This window comes from Salvelinus namaycush, chromosome 18 (genome assembly GCF_016432855.1).
Source record: "Salvelinus namaycush isolate Seneca chromosome 18, SaNama_1.0, whole genome shotgun sequence".
Lineage (NCBI taxonomy): Eukaryota > Metazoa > Chordata > Actinopteri > Salmoniformes > Salmonidae > Salvelinus > Salvelinus namaycush.
In genome coordinates this window covers 10,443,157-10,464,201 of record NC_052324.1, presented here as the reverse complement: position 1 = coordinate 10,464,201, position 21,045 = coordinate 10,443,157, and the positions used below count along the sequence as shown (strand labels likewise).

General features: G+C 44.7%; 1 protein-coding gene across 1 annotated transcript in view; it reads right to left on the bottom strand.

Moving 5' to 3' along the window:
- The window catches only part of LOC120063060 (rap guanine nucleotide exchange factor 1-like), a 57,237-nt gene that overhangs the window by 18,670 nt on the left and 17,522 nt on the right, over positions 1-21,045 (bottom strand). Inside the window, exons 2-9 of the mRNA XM_039013187.1 lie at positions 9,179-9,324; positions 8,789-8,967; positions 8,413-8,569; positions 8,142-8,230; positions 7,862-8,017; positions 4,165-4,291; positions 3,861-4,038; positions 2,395-2,943 (exon numbers count right to left, since the gene is read on the bottom strand). Coding sequence (XP_038869115.1) covers positions 2,395-2,943; positions 3,861-4,038; positions 4,165-4,291; positions 7,862-8,017; positions 8,142-8,230; positions 8,413-8,569; positions 8,789-8,967; positions 9,179-9,324 — 1,581 coding nt within the window. The remainder of the gene's footprint in view (positions 1-2,394; positions 2,944-3,860; positions 4,039-4,164; positions 4,292-7,861; positions 8,018-8,141; positions 8,231-8,412; positions 8,570-8,788; positions 8,968-9,178; positions 9,325-21,045) is intronic.

Here is a 21,045-nt window from a genome sequence, read left to right as displayed (position 1 = left end):
GTGAAGCATGGTGGTGGTGGCAGCATCATGCTGTGGGGATGTTTTTCAGCGGCAGGGACTAGTCCAGATTGAGGGAAAGATGAACAGAGCAAAGTACAGAGAGATCCTTGGTGAAAACCTGCTCCAGAGCACTCAGGACCTCAGACTGGGGTGAAGGTTCACCTTCCAACAGGACAACAACCCTAAGCACACAGCCAAGACAACGCAGAAGTGGCTTCGGGACAAGTCTCTGAATGTCCTTGAGTGGCCCAGCCAGAGCCCAGACATCTCTGGAGAAACCTGAAAATAGCTGTGCAGCAACACTCCGCATCCAACCTGGCAGAGCTTGAGAGGATGTGCAGAGAAGAATGGGAGACACTCCCCAAATACAGAGGTGCCATACCGAATCGATGCTGTAATCGCTGCAAAAGGTGCCTCAACAAAGTACTGAGTAAAAGCTCTGAATAGTTATGTACATTTTATATTTCAGCTTTTTTGTATAAATTAGCAACAATTTCTAAAAACCTGTTTTTGCTTTGTCATTACGCGGTAATGTCTATAAATCGATGAGGGAAAAAAAACAATCTAATCAATTTTAGAATACGGCTGTAACGTAACAATGTGGAAAAAGTCAAGGGGTCTGAATACTTTCCGAAGGCACTGTATGTGGATGATGTATAAAGCCAGGCACATTTAACAGTTAGGCTATTGATTAAAGACCAAATTAGGTTGGGGTTTCCTCTCTCCTCAATTTTCTTAGACATTTAGGCAAGGGCTGTTTCCTCGTCTCTGCTGCTGCTGCCTCCGCCACGTTGTTCTCAATCCCAATATGCTGGTTAACTTTGCTATTATGCACACAGCAGCATGGGGAAAGGTGGCAATTCTACAGCGCATTTAAGATTACGTTTCAGAACCACAGACAGCGACCGTATCCAACGCGGGAGAAAGCCCATTTGTTATAAAACATTAGATTTATTAGTGTTGCACCATTATTTTGTACATAATATAACCATATACAATTTCAGTATCAGGTCTTAAGAGCGATGGACTGTGCCATCCCCGTGGCTGCCGCAATGGATCAATCCACCGAGAGGCGCGAATCAGACTGGTGTCTTGTGCACCATGACAAAAGTAAAATAAGTTGCAACTGCCCAACTAAAGATATCTTGGTCGACCAACAGCCAATCGACCAGTCGACTAGATGGCGTTAGCCCTGGCAGAAACCCTGACCATTTAGTTATTAGAATAGTGCTCAGCTGTTGGAAATCTAAATGAACAGGGGAGGCACAAGTGCAGCACAATCATGCTGGTCCTGGCTGTAAGCTCTTTATATTGTGGCTCCATATGGGGAACGGGCTGATTATCATAATGGCCACCCCTCAACACCTCCGCTGAGAGGGTCAATCAGCACATGCTCATTTTCTGCACTGCCCGGGAGAGTCCACTCCTCTATTCACCCACACAATCCATCAACAAATGTATTATTCCATGTGAGCTCACAGGGCTGACATCAGTGTTTCCCTCCAGGCCTGTGTGTGTGTGTGTGTGTGTGTGTGTGTGTACACACTGATGACAGAGCCCGAGGGCCAGCCTGCAGCACAAACATGAAGAGCATAGTACTGCCAACTGATCTCTATTCAGCAGCATGTCCAACATGGCTGACCCATTGTGATGGTCTAGCTAGCTAGCAGCAGCATGTCCTGTCCAACATGGCTGACCCATTGTGATGGTCTAGCTAGCTAGCAGCATCATGTCCTGTCCAACATGGCTGACCCATTGTGATGGTCTAGCTAGCTAGCAGCATCATGTCCTGTCCAACATGGCTGACCCATTGTGATGGTCTAGCTAGCTAGCAGCATCATGTCCTGTCCAACATGGCTGACCCATTGTGATGGTCTAGCTAGCTAGCAGCATCATGTCCTGTCCAACATGGCTGACCCATTGTGATGGTCTAGCTAGCAGCATGTCCCGTCCAACATGGCTGACCCATTGTGATGGTCTAGCTAACAGCATGTCCTGTCCAACATGGCTGACCCATTGTGATGGTCTAGCTAGCAGCAGACAGAGGGTTGAGAGCAAGGTGGAACAACCAAATCCTACTGGAACATAAGTATGGCAGACCTGCCAGGGATTACGAGCATGTATCAGACAGACACACCAGGCGAATAAGGTCCCTAGTCTGAACCCAGCCACACCTTATATGATACAGAGAGAGAGAAAATATAAGTTTTGTTTAATACTATGGTTTTATCATTCCATTACAGCAGGAGGCACGCATGTGTATTTCAGACATAACTAAGGGACCTAGTCCGGTGTAATTGGGGCTATACCCTGGGCTTCTGAACTCTGGTATCAGCAGAGTTTGTGTAATACCTGCTATGTCCTCTCTACCTCCCCTTGGCGTCAGATACTCACTGTGGCGGCTCTTCTTCTCGGGGAGTGGGGGTGGACTCTGGGGGACGTCTGCCATCTCGCTGGCACAGAACTCAGACACAAACCCATCGCCGGCGTGGCACAGGGTCATGGGCGAGACGCCAGGCGTGAACAGGGGGAAGGGGGGCACAGGCGGCATGTCCTCCTCCATGAGGTTGTCATACTGGGACGGGTGACGCTCGAAGGAGACACGCCAGGAGGAGCCAGAGTAGGAGCCGTCGGAGAAGCCCGAGCTGACCCCGCTGCGGCGCTTCTTTTCTGGCAGGGCGGGGGGCGGCAATGCGGGAGTCATGCGGGAGTAGAGGGGGGACGTGGAGGAGCCCTGGAGGGACGGCTGGGGGGAGGGGTGGGCAGGGGTGAAGTGGGGTTGAGCCAGTGGTGGGCCGGGGCACGGGGAAGGGGAGGAGGACTCGCTGTGGGACTCGGGCAGGGGGCTGAGGCATCCCCCCACCGGCAGGGGAGGCATCTGTTCCAGGCTGGACAGGTCCTGGTGCAGGAAGTCGTAGTCCGGGTCGTAGTGGTCTGTGGTGTCTGTGGTGGGAGAGAAAAGACAGGGAGGGACAGGTGAGTCACCGGTTAGAGCACTGAAAACAAACCTCACTGTCACTTCGGCATAAAAAGCACTTTTCTCTACAAACCCCACTCTAAACAACAAAAACACAACTAAGACATTGGTGAAAACCAATTTCATTGGAGGGAGAGTTATGATTTCACAAAAGGTTTTGAGGTGCGAGCACCGTGTGTGAAATTGATCCGTGGCACGTGTCAGTTGATCACAATTGAGAAGGCACAACACGGCTTGCTTCTCCTTCGTCTGAGAAAAGTGCCACCGGATGACTTGGCACAACGTTGGTATCCCCAACCCTCACTGCTTGTCCCTGGTTCCACAATGTGACAGCCATGGTTTTACAGCTTAAGACTTTTTGAGGCTGCGCCACCTCTCATCGTCTCTGGACGGCTAAAACTAGGCAAATTCTCAGAGGGCATCCATCATATTGCTTTCCCCTCTGCTATCCTATGTTTTCAGACCAGTGCAGATGAAGGAGAGGAGGCTGCTTAAAGACTATTGAGATGCAACCTCTGTCTTGTCTCTGCTCACATCTCGTGAGCCTCGCTCTGTGCTGCTGGAGGCGGCAGGAACAGGAAGCCCCCTGCCTGCATGTGTCGATTTGGTTCACGCATCCGCAGCAGCTTGTTTCCACTGTTGTAGTGGTCTGTGAGCCACATTAAGACAACCTGTGGTGACCCTGTGGCGACCGAGGTGCACACACACCTTATCAAAAGAGACAGGCCTCTCATGCTGGGCTCATGGTGGCTCCTCTCTAACCATCTGTGAAGTCAGTGCTGAAACATGTACTGTAACTTTTGTGTGTTTGTGTCGTGTGTGTTTGTTGTTTCGTGTGTCCGTGTATGGGTTTCGTGTGTGTGTGTGTGTGTCAGGCTCTCACCCAGAGTCTCACAGCTGGTGTTGCGTGAGCACTGTCCACTGTCCACTGTCCAGGACAGCTGCTCGTCCGACTTGCTCAGCTTGCCCATGCTGTTGCAGGGCGACAGGCGCGGCGACTCCCCTCCGTACGAATGGCTGCCCCCTGAGAAGCGCCGCTGCAACGCGTCCACCTCGTACTCCTGCCGAACAGAGAGCGGGACCAGACCGCTTATTAGCCACGGCGTTTGTCAACACGTTTGTCAGAGCATTTGATGAAAAGACACAATGGCACAAAAGAAGTTAACAGTGCAACAAAGCTACTCTACCTGTTTGTGGAGGCCGGTGCCCATGGGAAGACCGGCGCCACTGGTGGCGTGGCTCATGGGGGCCACCACTGCCACCCGGGTGGGGGAGGGCGCCGACTGGCGCTTCTTTGGAGGGAGAGCTGGAGGACTGGAGGGGGAGGAGAAGGGGGCATCATTTCAATATGAGGCAGTGTGCAACGTTCCCACTGTCCAGTATTCCAAAAGCCAAGCATGCAGCTCTAGCCACAGTACAATGACTGATCCACTTCTTCTGTGTGTATGTACTGCATGTATGGTGAAGGGAGGTGGGGAAAAGACTGCACTGACACTGACCTGGGGTGGGGGGGGGGGGGGGGTTGAGAGATAGGAGGACAATAGCTGACACACTCCGAGAGCCTTCTGTAGTAGCAGCACAATGGAAAAGTGTGTAGTGCATGTGTCACTGCCTGGTTGCTTTTCCCCTTTGCAAACAGATAGCGGTGGGGAGAGCAGCAGCTACTGAACTGTTTCCACACCGCAGTGCACACAGATGGCCCAATGACAAGAGGGCATGTGGAGAATGCAGGCAGGCAGCTGTGGTGGTGAGGAGGTGGAAAAGGAGGAGGATATCCTATCTGCCAGTAAGGCAAGGGTCAATGACAGCCCCCAGGAAAGAGGACAAAAATAAATTATGACACAAAAAAAATAAAAAATAAAATCTGCAGTGTGGCGCTGCGTAAGACACAGAGACTGGTGCAGAGTACCTTCTGCTGGCAAGGTGAAATTCAGAGAATTAGTGTTTGTATGATCGGAGCACCAGGAAAGGCAGAGAGCCTTTTGTATTTTGGGAAAGGGGGATACCTAGTCAGTTGTACAACAAAGCATTCAACTGAAATGTGTCTTCCGCATTTAACCCAACCCCAAATTTATAAGCGTCTGGATGTGCTGCTGTGTGTGGTGGGCTCTAGAATCTAATGTGGTCCATTTCCATCCGTTGTCGTGTCTCTCTGGCTGTGAGCTCACCAGCCTCTGCCGAGCCCAGTTTCTCAGAAAATAAATTTGCCTCAGAGACAGTGCTGCACAAACGGAAGTTTAATCTCTGACACATCTCTTTACTACACCCTTCAAAGACCATAAAGCCTTCTAAAGAATTAAGACTATTTATAGCCCAGTTACCCAGCTACCACTCTTGCCTTCTTGTAAAGACATGAGCGACAAGCATGTTGGCCTGTAATCAAAGCGCATTCAAAGTTATGAGCGGTAAACAGTGCCTTCAGAAAGTATTCACACCCCTTGACTTTTTCCACATTTTGTTGTGTTACAGCCTGAATTTAAAATTGATTACATTGAGATTTTGTGTCACTGATCTACACACAATACCCTATCATGTAAAAGTGGAATTATGTTTTTAGAATTTTTTTACAAATAAAAAATGAAAAGCTGAAATATCTTGAGTCAATAAGTATTCAACCCCTTTGTTATGGTAAGCCTAAATTACTTCAGGATTAAAAATGTGCCTAACAAGTCAACATAATAAGTTGTGTGGACTAACTGTGTGCAATAATAGTGTTTAATATGATTTTTTTTATGACTACACCACATATGTACCCCCCCCCCCACACACAATTATCTGGAAAGTCCCTCAGTCAAACAGTGAATTTCAAAAACAGATTCCAACCACAAAGACCAGGGATGTTTTCAGATGCCTCACAAATTAGGGCACTTAATGGATGATAAAAAAAAGGAAAAAAGAAGCAGACATTAAATATAATTTTGAGCATGGTAAAGTTATTATTTACACTTTCGGATGGTGTATCAATAGACCCAGTCATTACAAAGATACAGGCGTCCTTCCTAATTCAGTTGCTGGAGAGGAAGGAAACCGCTCAGGGATTTCACCATGAGGCCAATGGTGACTTTAAAACAGTTACAAAGTTTAATGGCTGTGACAGGAGAAAACTGAGGATGGATCAACAACATTGTAGTTACTCCACAACACTAACCTAAATGACAGAGTGAAAAGAAGAAAGCCTGTACAGAATAAATATATTCCAAAACATGCAACCTGTTTGCAATAAGGAACTAAAGTAATACTGGACAAGCATTATGTTAATCCAACACATTACTGAATACCACTCTTCATATATTCAAACATGGCGGTGGCTGCATCATGTTATGGGTATGCTTGTCATCGGCAAGAACTAGGGAGTTTTTTAGGATAAAAAGAAAAGGCATAGAGCTAAGCACAGGCTAGGTCCTGAAGGAAAACCTGGTTCAGTCTGCTTTCCAACAGACACTGGGAGACAAATCCCTCTTTCAGCAGGACAATAACCTAAAACACAAGGCCAATAATAACCTGGAGTTACTTATTAAGATGACATTGAATGTTCCCTGACTGGCCTAGTTACAATTAACTTAAATCGGCTTGAACATTTTTATTTAACTAGGCAAGTCAGTTAAGAACAAATTCTTATTTACAATGACGGCCTACCCCGGCCAAATTGTGCGCCGCCCTATGGTACTCCCAATCATGGCCGGATGTGATATAGCCTGGATTGGAACAAGGGACTGTATTGACGCCTCTTGCACTGAGAAGCAGTGCCTTAGACCACTGCTCCACTCGGGAGCCCATTTATGGCAAGACTAGAAAATGGCTGTCTAACAATGATCAACAACCAACTACACAGAGCTTGAAGAATAAAAAAAATAAAAAAATGGGCAAATATTGTACAATCCAAGTTCGCAAACCTCTTAGAGCAGGGCTCTCCAACCCTGTTCCTGTTGGTTTTCACTCCAACCTAATCTAGCACACCTGACTAATAATTAGCTGATTGATAAGCTGAACCAGGTTAGTTACAACTGGGGTGGGAGTGAAAACCTACAGGAAGGTAGCTCTCCAGGAACAGGGTTGGAGACCCCTGTCTTAGAGACGTACCCAAAATAGACTCACAGCTGTAATTGCTGCCTAAAGGGAATCCAACATGACTCCGGGGGTTGAATACTTATCTAAATATATCAGTGTTCTATTTCACATTTTAAAAAGTTAGCATTTTTCTTCATATTTGACGGAGTATTTTGTGTAGATCGTTGACCAAAAATAACAAACCAATTTTAAATCACTTTGTAACACAACAACATTTGGAAAAGGTCAAGGGGTGTGAATACTTCCTGAAGGCACTGAACATTCTTTTGTGATGTTGGCGGAGACTACAAGAGAGCTGTGTGCTCAGCTCTCTGCAGGCCTAACGAGTATACAGATGGGGACTTGAGTCAGTGGCTAAACAGTGAATTGTGACGTGGCTAGAACTCTGCATTTACTTCAGTTCAGACTTGACTCTGACTTGTGCTGTGACATCAAATGTTCTGAGTTATCAATGACTGAACAAAAAAGGTAGTTATTATCACACACTGATCTTAGGAAGGGTTAACCCCCCCCCCCCCAACACAAATTTCCTTGGTGGCAAAGGTCTGGATGAATAGTAATTTATCGGCGTAGTAACGACCCCCACCTCACGACCCGTGTAACCTCATGCTGATGCACCACCCAATTTCAAAATTGCACCTTATGCATTCTATTACAGTAAGTTGTAAGGCCAACGGAGTTCATAAAAATACAAAATAAAGGGCTTTCAACTTACTCGCCCCACCGACCCAGGCGCACCCCACAGTTTGGGATCCACTGAACCACTGTTTGTTAGAGCTATGAAAGGTACACCATCTCTATGAAATGAGCTCTTACTTGTGTTCAGCCATCTTTACGCCAGGGAGAGGGGGTTTCGGAGGGGCCACCTCCTCTGCTTCATCCTCAGTGGGTTCAGTCAAGACTTCCGTAGATTGGGTTGTGGCTGAACTCTTGTCCAGACTCTCCTTCTCTTTGGCAGGTGGCTCTGCAGCGCTGTGGGTATACGAGTTGTATACAGGTGTTGTTTACATTGTGTACAATTTCCTCAGAGTGTAAGACGTGTTCAGTACGGGTTAAAGTGGAGGAGTGTGACTGACATCCTCTGTGGCTCACTCACCTCTCAGTCAGGGCGGCCGGTGGCACTGGTTTGACAGGAGATGTAGGGGAGGGATGCTCCTGTTTCTCGATGGTCAGTTTCACCAGCTCCTGTGGACAATCACCGTGTGCAGTTATTAAATGCGAGCCAACTTCAACATCTCTTCCCCACAGAGTAACAGGTACTCGACTAGCTACTGTTTCCCAAAAAACGTAACATGCATTAATTGTTACAAATCCTTTGTGACGTCGCATATTTCATGTTCGTTTGTTTTTTGGTATGCCAACTTTACCTTAACACCGTCGAGCACTGCCTTGATCACAGTGGTGACGGTAACGATGGTTTCTTTATCTTCCAGGTTGACCCCCTCCAGCATGACTTGGTCGGACCAGCGAATGAGATTGCCCAGACTCTGGTACACACGGTTAAGACAAGATGACACCGCTGAACTGGGAACAAGCAAGAGGAAAGATTAGGCTAACAGACGTACAAAAACTGATTCTGTATTAGGCTTTGAAGGATTCTTACGATTGCAACCCTATAAAACAAATAAATCGTCAACCTTAAATGTCATTTGGCTGGAAACCTCGTCTCATGTCAATTGAAGCGTTGTCTTAAAACACACAATGGGCGAGCTCCAGATATACATCCCCGTGGGCCAGACTCACCTGTGCTGGATCCTTGGTTCCACTTGGACTAAAGGCAGGATGGCCTCCAGGACCTTACTGGCAGACCCTGGTAACATCTCCAGCACCTTCTTGTCCACCACCATCTTGTCAATGATGGTCTTGAAGTAACGCAAGGCACTGACCACGTCTTTCTCATGCTCCTCTAACCGACTCAGACCCTGCAAAAGGAAGCCAACATGAGCGCAATCCTGAACATGATGGTGCATCTTGGTTACGCGATTATTGCATAATGTGAGGCTTTATCACTCTGCCGTCAGTCTCATTCTCTGGTTTCTTGTAGGATATAAATGAACAACTAATTGCACTTATGAGATGGACACAGCAAAAGCTTGAGGCCTATGTAGAGGGAGAAACAGACATTTAACAAACCTTGTTAGCAGGTTTCTCCGCAGTCTTGACGCTATGTTCTAAAGGTGGCTTACTGACTTTCTTTGAGGGTGTCCTTTTGATTTTGGGAGAGTGGAACTTGTCCATAAGCTTCATGGTGAAGGAAGACAAATGGGAGCGTTGGGAGTCTGAGGAGGAGAGGGAAAGCGAGAGGGAGAATTAAGAGAATAGCCTAACTTTCATTATCTACAGAGTGTGAATTGAGAGAACCCTTGTTAGAAATTCACTTTCGGATACATCACACATACGGAAGTTTCATCTAAATGTTACATGATTTCAGACTTAAGCACAACCTCTCACAATGCTCAGATATAAGAAATAAGCCAGTAAAAATGTGTTGTCAGAGTGAGATAATAGAAAACTCATGAACACTAATTAGTCAAAACTGCATTATACGAATGAGAGCATTGTAGATCTGTCTTCATTTCAAAAACCATGTACTGTTCTTCAGCTGTATGAAAATAATGGTTACCCACAAAACCTGAAATTAATTTTAGGCTAAATTGACCGTTTTTCTAAGTCAACTGCATCAAAAGGCCCAAATGAACACCTTTAGCAACTCGTACAGACACAGGCGCTGGGACACACTAGGCAGGTTTCCATTGACCCAGGTTTATTCAACAAAAAGCAATGTTGCAACAACATTGCGACATGGGTAAATGCAAACAGCAACTTCAGGAGAAATGTTATCTGTTCAACAGGGGTGCATTTTTCTTTTGTCGAACTTTCTATATTATGACAAATGATGAACAACGTTTTTTGAATAAATTAGGATCGGCCCAAAAATTGTGAAGGAACGCGGTCATGTGATGTCATCACGTAACTATTAGGGCCAGGACAATACCAGTATCACTGTACCCGTTAGTATCATGGCAAGGAAACAAAACAAAGAGGATTTCACTTTTTTTGGGGAAAACAGCTCTGGAAACAAATATCATGATGGTGTCATCCAGAGTTACATTTATTTTCCAAGCATTAGCACTGAATATTTTACATCCAGCAGGTTTTTAAAAGGACCAAAGTGTTTGGACTGTGTCGTATTTCCATTTTTGCCATTGAAAAAAATACTGCTGTACTGGTATCGTCACAGACTTAGTAAATATAAAGCTCCACATTAATATTTCAAAACCTTTTTGATTTAGCTTATTTTTAGACATTGACAGTAACAATATACTCTTCAAACATGTCACATTCCCAGAATAGGCTCTCTGGTAGTTTTGATAATATTTCCCTTTAAAACCAGACTATTTAAGCAGAAGTAAAATCTTGTTTGACTACAGACTAAATTGAACAGAGGGACTTAAGTTTCAAGTTAATGTCACATGCACAAGTACAGTGAAATGCCTTTCTTGCAAGCTCTAACCAACAATGCAGTAATCAATAACCATGTAATACTAAAAATAACAAGGTAGATCAAAAACACACGAGATATAAAAAGAAGAACACGATAACGTAAGTAAGGAAACTATATTCAGGGTCAGTTCCAGCACCATATTTACAAAGTGCAGGAGGGATACTGGATCGATAGAGGTAGATATGCATAGGGGTAAGGTAACTAGGCATCAGGATATATGATAAACAGAGTAGCAGAAGCACATATGATGATTGTATGTGAGTGTGTGTGTGTATATAGAGTTAGTATAAAATGTATGTGAATATTATGCGTGTGTGAGCAAATGGTGGAGTGAGTGTATGTGTGTTGGAGAATCAGTGTGCATACTGTGTAGGGCCCTGTGAGTATAGACAGAAATATGAATAAAATACGAAGGTCAACTCTGATAGTCCGTGTAGCCATTTAGTTAGCTATTTAGTTAGCTATTTAGCAGTCTTATGGCATGGGGATAGAAGCTGTTCAGGAGCCTGTTGGTGTCAGACTTGATGCAGCGGTAACCGCTTAGCGTGCGGAAGCAGAGAGAACAGTCTATGGCTTGGGTGGCTGGAGTTGAACTATTTTCCGGGCCTTCATTTAACACCGCCTGACATAAAGGTCCTGGATGGCAGGGAGCTCGGCCTCAGTGATGTACTGGGATGTCTGCACCACCCTCTGTAGTGCCATTCGATAAAGGGCGGTGCTATTGCAATACCAAGCAGTGATGCAACCAGTCAAGATGCTCTCAACGGTACAGCTGATGCGCCTTCACGACTGTGTCTGTGTGTGTGGAACATTTTAAGTTCTTAGTGATTTGAATTTCTTGCAAGCTCTAACCCCAACAATGCAGTAATCAATAACAATGTAATACTAAAAATAACAAGGTAGAACAAAAACACACAAGATATAAAAAGAAGAACAAAGCCAAGGAACTTGAAGCTCTCGACCCTCTCCACTGCAGCCCCATCAAAGTGGATTGGGGTATGCTCGCCCCCCCCTCCCCCATTTCCTGTAGTCCAAAATCCGTTCCTTGGTCTTAGTTACATTGAGGTTGTTGTTCCAGCCCCACACTGCCAGGTCACTGACCTCCGCCCTGTAGGCTGTCTCATCGTCACAGGTGATCAGGCCAACCACCATTGTGTCGTCAGCAAACTTGATGATGGTGTTGGGGTCGTGCATGGCCACGCAGTCGTTGGTGAACAGGGAGTACAGGAGGTGACTTAGCACACACCCCTGTGGGGCCCCCATGTTGAGGGTCAGCGTAGCGGAGGTGATGTTGCCTACCCTCACCACCTGGGGTTGGTCCGTCAGGAAGTCCAGGATCCAGTTGCAGAGGGAGGTGTTTAGTCCCAGGGTCCAAAGCTTGGTGATGCGCTTGGAGGGGACAATGGTGTTGAACGCTGAGCTGTAGTCAATGAAACCACATACTCACATAGATATTCCTCTTATCTAGGTAGGTGAGGGCAGTGTGGAGTGCAATTGAGGTGGTGTCATCTATGGTTCTGTTGGGGGGAATGCAAATTGAGGTGTCTGGGATGAGAGTTGCTGTGTGCCATAACCAGCCTCTCAAAGCACTTCATGATTACAGATGTGAGTGCTACAGGGCGGTAGTCATTGGAGCATGAAGCCTTAGAATTATTGGGAACAAGAATGACGGTGGCCATCTTAAACCATGTGGGGATTACAGACTGGGACAAGGAGAGGTTGATTGTCATTGGGTGTGTTGTCTCCGGCTAATTTCATAGACACTTGTCACGTAGCAATATAAAAACTAGGCATATGCATTTTATGATTCCCTTTCCCTGTGCAGTGCTTCCCAATGTGCGGTGGTTTCCACTAAAGCTCTATTAGTTCCACCTCAGTGCAGACCTGAGGGCAGATTGTGTGGAGAGCTGCACACCACACACCGCAACAGTCTGCCCCTGGAGACGCCCGTGGCAACAGCTTGTCTGCTCAACTCAGTCTTGCCTGAGCAGCAGTGGCCTTACATACACCGGAGTACGGACACGTGTCCAATGGTAGCCAGGCATCATGCGCTAAGGACGACACATAGTGAACCTTGCAAATGGACACTGGGACACCAAAACAAATCAATGAAATACATTGGTGTCATGATTTCTGAATCTAGCACTGCATTCAGTGATAAAGAGTATTCATCCTCAGTATTCAGGACACAAGAGTGGGTGTGAATATAGTCCCACTAAAATAACTTTACCAGTGCTGAGTGATTTCAGTTTTTAAAATAACTAATTGACCACATCGGTTCAAGTAGTATATTTGAATTCCATTTAGTTCAGCGGTTTTGCTGTCCGTCAGCATGCTGTTTGTGCCATTTCTCTAGAGAGATCTCTTCTGTGACATGTTGTCCAACTCATAATAGTTAAGTGCAGAAAACGTGATAATTAACTACAATGACCAGAATCCATTGTGCCTACAGCTGCCTGTTCAGCCAGAGCCCGGACTTGAACCCGATCTAACATCTCTGGAGTGACAAAATAAACTGAAAGATTATGCTTTGCAATCATCTATTCATCAAAAATCAACAGAAATGTAATTCCATAGTGCACGAAAAAAAAGCACAGCCCTAGCTTCAATAGCTGATGTTGCCCCCTTTGGCTGAAATAACTTAATGTAGCCTTTCTTGTAACTGTCTATCAGTCTCTTATATCGAGTGGGAGGACTTTCCCCCCCACTCTTATTTACAGTACTGCTTCAACTGTGTCATGTTCGAGGGATTTCTTGCATGTACGGCCCACTTCAATTCCCCCCCACAGCATTGACAGGATTGAGATCTTGGCTTTGACTCTGCCATTCCATAACCCTCCATTTCTTATTTTTGAGCCATTCTGTTGTGGCTTTGCTTGTGTGTTTTGGATCATTGTCCTGCTGCAAGATCCATGTTCTGCTCAGCTTCAGCTTTTTGACAGATGGCCTTACATTCTCCTCAAGAATTCTCTGGTACAATATGGAATTCATGGTTGACTAAATGATGGCAAGTTGGCCAGGCCCTCAGGCAGCAAAGCAGCCCCAAACCATAATGCCACCGCCTCCGTGCTTTACGGTTGGTATGAGGTTCTTCTGTTCAAAGGCAGTGTTTCATTCTTGCCAAAATGGCATCTAGCATTGCGGCCAAACAACTCCACCTTTGACTCATCTTCCCAGAGCACATTGTTCCAGTAGTTTTGGTCTTTAGCCAGGTGTTGTCTGGTAAACGTCAGTCTTCTCTTGATATTCTTTTCTGAGAGCAGAGGCTTCCCGACCTACCATGTAGGCCAAGTTTGTGCAGTCTCTTTCTGACAGTTGACTCATGCACTTCGATATTGATTGTGGTAAGAGAGGCCTGTAGATCCCTTGATGTTACCCTGGGGTTCTTAGAGGCTTCTACGTAGGGTTGCAAAGGGTCAGAAACTTCCGGTAAATTTCCAGAACTTTTCCATGGGAAGTTAAGCCTTGGAATTTGGGGAATTTTGCTTAAATTCAACAATAAAAGTTTCAACCTTTTTTGTGGGATACACATAAGGCAATTCTAGATCTTGTGGCAACTATCCCCAGTTCAATGGAATTGCAACACTCTGCATGCACAGTGCATTCTTCCATCACATGTACAGCTGATTCTCAAGATCTTGCACACTAATGAGATGTTATTGAGCCCACACAACTACACTGTCTGAGCCAAGGACTACATGCTTTCTGGTAAGTTTTGATTACAATACTGGGTGGGGTGAATATATTTTATATGACACATGAATAACTAGTAAATAGCCTATAGTAAGTAGCCTACAGCAAAGTATGTTTAAATAATTTCTAACAATTTCTGCTAGTTAGATTTTGCTACCATGTGGGTTTTAGCTTGCTTGAGCCTGCTAACTGAGGAGTGTTAATTCACCTGTTTCCATACATGTTTCGTTTTAAAACATGTATCTTACAAAGGAGTTGTTTAATCTAACTGCTTAACTAATTATCTGTACATGAGATTGTATTTGGGTTTTGTTTACTCATTGTTTTCTAATCTTTACTGGAAAATGCCACGGGCACTATCTGATGTGTGGAGACATTTCACTGCAGCTAATGTAGAAGGAAAAGCTGTGTACATTTGCAAATTCTGTGCCAAATCATATGTGAAGAATGCAACAAAGATGCAGAATCATCTGGCCAAGTACATAAATTTCCCTCAGCGCTCACAACAAGCAACCTCTGACAAAAGTCCCTACTTCTATTTGAGGTGAAAATGATGAATCAGACACCTTATCGATAGCATCATGGTCTTCCTGGAATCAGAAGTTTTTGACTCAGAGGCACGTAGTCAGAGAAATGCTGATGAATTTCTTGCTCGAGCGGTGTATGCAACTGGTTCACCTCTGATGCTCACAGGCTACGTGTATTGGAAGAGATTTCTGAATGTTCTTTGCCCAGCATACACCCCTCCAACTAGACATGCTTTATCTACTCATTTGCTGGATGCAGAGTTCAACAGAGTTCAAGTGAAGGTCAAGCAAATCAGAGAGAAAGCAGACTATTGCAATCAACTCTGATGGGTGGTCGAATGTTCGTGGGCAAGGAATGATTAACTACATCTCCACCCCTCAACCATTATTCTAAAAGAGCACAGACACAAGGGACAACAGACACATCGGTCTCTACATTACAGATGAGCTGAAGGCAATCAATGACCTTGGACCACAGAAGGTATTTGCATTGGTGACAGACAATGTTGTGAACATGAAGGCTGCTTGGTCTAAAGTGGAGGAGTCCTACCCTCACATCACACCCATTGGCTGTGCTGCTCATGCATTGAATCTGCTTCAAGGACATCATGGCACTGAAAACAATGGTTACACTCTACAAGAGAGCCAAGGAAATGGTCAGGTATGTGAATGGTCATCAAGTTGTAGCAGCAATCAACCTCACCAAGCAAAGTAAGAAGAATAAGAGCACCACATTGAAGCTGCCCAGCAACACCCATTGGGGTGGTGTTGTCATCATGTTTGACAGTCTCCTAGAGGGAAAGGAGTCTCTCCAAGAAATGGCCATATCACAGTCTGCCGATATAGACAGCCCCATCAAGATGATCCTCCTGGATTATATATTTTGGGAGAGTGGTAAGCAGCCTGGAACATATAGCAGTAGCCATTGCACGGATTGAGGGAGACAATGCCATCCTGTCTGATGTTCAGACTCTGCTTGCAGATGTAAGAGAAGAAATCCATACTGCCCTGCCCACTTCATTGTTGCTCCAAGCAGAGGAAACTGCAGTTCTGAAATACATCAAAAAGCGTGAAGACTTCTGCCTGAAGCCCATACATGCCGCAGCGTACATGTTGGACCCCAAGTATGCTGGCAAGAGCATCCTGTCTGGTGCAGAGATCAACAAGGCCTATGGTGTCATCACGACCGTGTCTCGCCACCTTGGCCTGGATGAGGGCAAGGTTCTTGGCAGTCTGGCGAAGTACACTTCCAAGCAAGGGCTTTGGGGTGGAGATGCAATATGGCAACATATCTTAACAGCCACATGGTGGAAGGGACTTAGTGGATCTGAGGCTCTTTCCCCTGTTACCTCCATCATCCTCCAAATCCCACCAACATCAGCCGCCTCAGAGCGCAACTGGTCCTTGTTTGGGAACACACACCAAAGCATGCAACAGGCTGACCAATACAAGGGTTGGAAAATTGGTGGCCATCCGGGCAAATTTGAGGCGTTTTGAGCCTGACAACGAGCCATCCTCAACAAGGTTGGAAAGTGACGGTAAAGACGAGGCCTCAGAGTCTGATGTTCAAGAGGTGGACATTGAGGAGGTCCAGGGAGAAGGCATGGAAGCCTGAGAGGAAGACAACCAAAGCTTTAGTTTCTGGACTATCACTTTACAGATGTATGTTGAAAATGTTTTTGGGAGATGCGATGGATCATTGGGGATTATTCAATATTCCCTTTCTTTTGTTGTTCAGTGAAATCATCCCATGTGGAGAGTCAACTCATTTAATTAAAGTTCAATTCTTAACTAAATTGTTTAAAAATAATAATTTGCAATTATGTCTACTTATGATAAGGTAAAAGGTTTATGTTTCTGTCTCCATATGAAAAATATATATAGTATTAATATGAATGTACATATATTCCCGTTAATTCCCACGGAAAGTTTCCACCTCTGAATATTTTCCTCAAAATGTGCAACCCTACTTCTATGAGCATCTTTCCGTCAGCTCTTGGGCTGAATTTGGTGGGACGACCTGTCCTAGGTAGATTGCCAGTGGTCTGGAATTTTCTGCATTTGTAGATGATCCGTCGAGCAGCGGAACGCTGTGCTTGGAATTGGATTTGTAACCCCTCCCAGACATCAATAATCTTTCTTCTGAGGGCCTCGGATAGGTATTTCAATCTTTGCATGATGTGTTACCACACACCCATATGGTGAAGACCAAACCATACCAAGTTTCTAATCTTTATGGAAGGCTGGACCCTCCCAAGGCACTCTCTAACGATTTCCTAATCATTTGCACCTGTTTTGGTGAACGTGATACTAAGTTTAGGTGATGGTAAAAAGGTAGGGGTGAACAAATGTTTTCTGCATAAGGAAATAGCATTTTTGTTCATTTGAATTGCATAACATTTTCCAATATTTTTTTCTGGTGTTTGATTTGTTAAATTGGGTTACCTTTATCAATGAATGTGCTGGGATTTAGCTCAAATATACATCAAGGGGTCTAAATACCTTCCGAATGCACTGGTGTGTGTGTAAAACTTGTTTCTCTCAAGTGTAGCATAGGTTGTGCACTTTGAAAACAACATGTCCACTCCGACAATGAGAACGGTAAAAGACAGGAATAATATATTAACATTAACAGAAATTACCGAGCAACAAACATTGTAGATTAGAAATGATGGTTATTAACAATAAATGTACTACTGGTGATATATGTAATGGGGAATTGATAGACATTAACGATCAACTGCAAACAATTCACAAAATGAAGTTGTAAAACAATGAATGTGCACAAATTGGCAGCATTCTGGAGAGAGAAGTGCATTGTGCATCTTAGACATACTCCCTTTCTTCTTGGATTGTGCAATACCTACGGCCTCCGCAAAGGATTAGTCTCAGCCTCCGCAATGGATAGTTCACTGAGATGGGCACAAATAAGACAGGTGTCTCGTGTGCCATAAACTCATGTATATATATATATATATATATACACACACTGCTCATAAAAATAAAGGGAACACTAAAATAACACATCCTAGATCTGAATTAAATATTCTTATTAAATACTTTTTTCTTTACATAGTTGAATGTGCTGACAACAAAATCACACAAAAATTATCAATGTAAATCAAATTTATCAACCCATGGAGGTCTGGATTTGGAGTCACACTCAAAATTAAAGTGGAAAACCACACTACAGGCTGATTCAACTTTGATGTAATGTCCTTAAAACAAGTCAAAATGAGGCTCAGTAGTGTGTGTGGCCTCCACGTGCCTGTATGACCTCCCTACAACGCCTGAGCATGCTCCTGATGAGGTAGCGGATGGTCTCCTGAGGGATCTCCTCCCAGACCTGGACTAAAGCATCCGCCAACTCCTGGACAGTCTGTGGTGCAACGTGGCGTTGGTGGATGGAGCAAGACATGATGTCCCAGATGTGCTCAATTGGATTCAGGTCTGGGGAACGGGCGGGCCAGTCCATAGCATCAATGCCTTCCTCTTGCAGGAACTGCTGACACACTCCAGCCACATGAGATCTAGCATTGTCTTGCATTAGGAGGAACCCAGGGCCAACCGCACCAGCATATGGTCTCACAAGGGGTCTGAGGATCTCATCTCGGTACCTAATGGCAGTCAGGCTACCTCTGGCGAGCACATGGAGGGCTGTGCGGCCCCCCAAAGAAATGCCACCCCATGGCGAATTTGCCAATCTTGGTGTTCTCTGGCAAATGCCAAACGTCCTGCACGGTGTTGGGCTGTAAGCACAACCTCCACCTGTGGACGTCGGGCCCTCATACCACCCTCATGGAGTCTGTTTCTGACCGTTTGAGCAGACACATGCACATTTGTGGCCTGCTAGAGGTCATTTTGCAGGGCTCTGGCAGTGCTCCACCTGCTCCTCCTTGCACAAAGGCAGAGGTAGCGGTCCTGCTGCTGGGTTGTTGACCTCCTACGGCCTCCTCCACGTCTCCTGATGTACTGGCCTGTCTCCTGGTAGCTTCTCCATGCTCTGGACACTACGCTGACAGACACGGCAAACCTTCTTGCCACAGCTAGCATTGATGTGCCATCCTGGATGAGCTGCACTACCTGAGCCACTTGTGTGGGTTGTAGACTCCGTCTCATGCTACCACTAGAGTGAAAGCACCGCCAGCATTCAAAAGTGACCAAAACATCAGCCAGGAAGCATAGGAACTGAGAAGTGGTCTGTGGTCACCACCTGCAGAACCACTCCTTTATTGGGGGTGTCTTGCTAATTGCCTATAATTTCCACCTTTTGTCTATTCCATTTGCACAACAGCATGTGAAATTTATTGTCAATCAGTGTTGCTTCCTAAGTGGACAGTTTGATTTCACAGAAGTGTGATTGACTTGTAGTTACATTGTGTTGTTTAAGTGTTCCCTTTATTTTTTTGAGCAGTGTATATACATACACACACACACACACAGTACCAGTCAAAAGTGTGGACATACCTACTCATCCAAGGGTTTATCTTGAACTATTTTCTACATTGTAGAATAGTGAAGACATCAAAACTATGAAATAACACATATGGAATCCTGTAGTAACCAAAAAAGTGCAAAACAAATATTTTTGAAAAATCTAAGTAGCCACCCTTTGCTTGGACAGCTTTGCACACTCTTGGCATTCTCTCAACCAGCTTCACCTGGAATGCTTTTCCAAAAGTCTTGAAGGAGTTCCCACATATGCTGAGCACTTGTTGGCTGCTTTTCCTTCACTCTGCAGTCTAACTCATCCCAAACCATCTCAATTGGGTTGAGATCAGGTAATTGTAGAGGCCAGGTCATCTGATGCAGCAATCCATCACTCTCCTTCTTGGTCAAATAGCCCTTACACAACCTAGAGGTGTGTTGGGTCAATGTCCTGTTGAAAAACAAATGATAGTCCCACTAAGCCCAAACCAGATAGGATGGCGTATCCCTGCAGAATGCTGTGGTAGCCATGCTGGTTAAGTGTGCCTTGAATTCTAAATAAAATCACAGATAGTGTCACCAACAAAGCACCCCCCAAACCATCAGACCTCCACCTCCATGCTTCACGGTGGGAACCACACATGCAGAGGTCATCCATTCACCTACGTCTCAAAAACATGCCGGTTTGAACCAAAAATCACACATTTGGACTGAGACCAAAAGGACAGATTTCCACCGGTCTAATTATCCATTGCTTGTGTTTCTTGGCCCAAGCAAGTCTTCTTCTTATTGGTGTCCTTCAGTAGTGGCTTCTTGGCAGCAATTCAACCATGACGGCCTGATTCACGCAGTCTCTTCTGAACAGTTGATGTTGAGATGTGTCTGTTACTTGAACTCTGTGAAGCATTTAATTGGGCTGCAATCTGAGGTGCAGTTAACTTCTTATGGCTGCAAGCCCTAAGTCGGGATCAATATGACAACAGCCACTTCAAGTGTAGGGCGCGAAATTCAAAATATATTTTTTAGAAATATTTAACTTTCACACATTAACAAGTCCAATACAGCAAATGAAAGGTACACATCTTGTGAATCCAGCCAACATGTCCGATTTTTAAAATGTTTTACAGCGAAAACAGCACGTATATTTATGTTAGCTCACCACCAAATACAAAAAAGGACAGACATTTTTCACAGCACAGGTAGCATGCACAAAGCCAACCTAACTAACCAAGAACCAACCAAACTAACCAACAAACAACTTCATCAGATGACAGTCTTATAACATGTTATTCAATAAATCTATGTTTTGTTTGAAAAATTTGCATATTTCAGGTATAAATCATAGTTTACATTGCAGCTACAATCAGAAATTGCACCGAAAGCAGCCATAATAATTACAGACACCAACGTCAAATACCTAAATACTCATCATAAAACATTTCTGAAAAATACATAGTGTACAGCAAATGAAAGACAGGCATCTTGTGATTCCAGCCAATATTTCCGATTTCTTAAGTGTTTTACAGCGAAAACACAATATAGCGTTATATTAGCTTACCACAATAGCCAGAAACACAAGCCATTCCCCAGAAGCAAAAGTTAGCGATCGTAACAAACCAGCAAAAGATATATAATTTTTGACTAACCTTGATAAGCTTCATAAGATGACAGTCCTATAACATCAGGTTATACATACACTTATGTTTTGTTCGAAAATGTGCATATTTAGAGCTGAAATCAGTGGTTATACATTGTGCTAACGTAGCATCTTTTTCCCACAACGTCCGGATATTTTTCTGACACTTTTTCTGACACACATATTCTGACCAAATGACTATTCATAAACA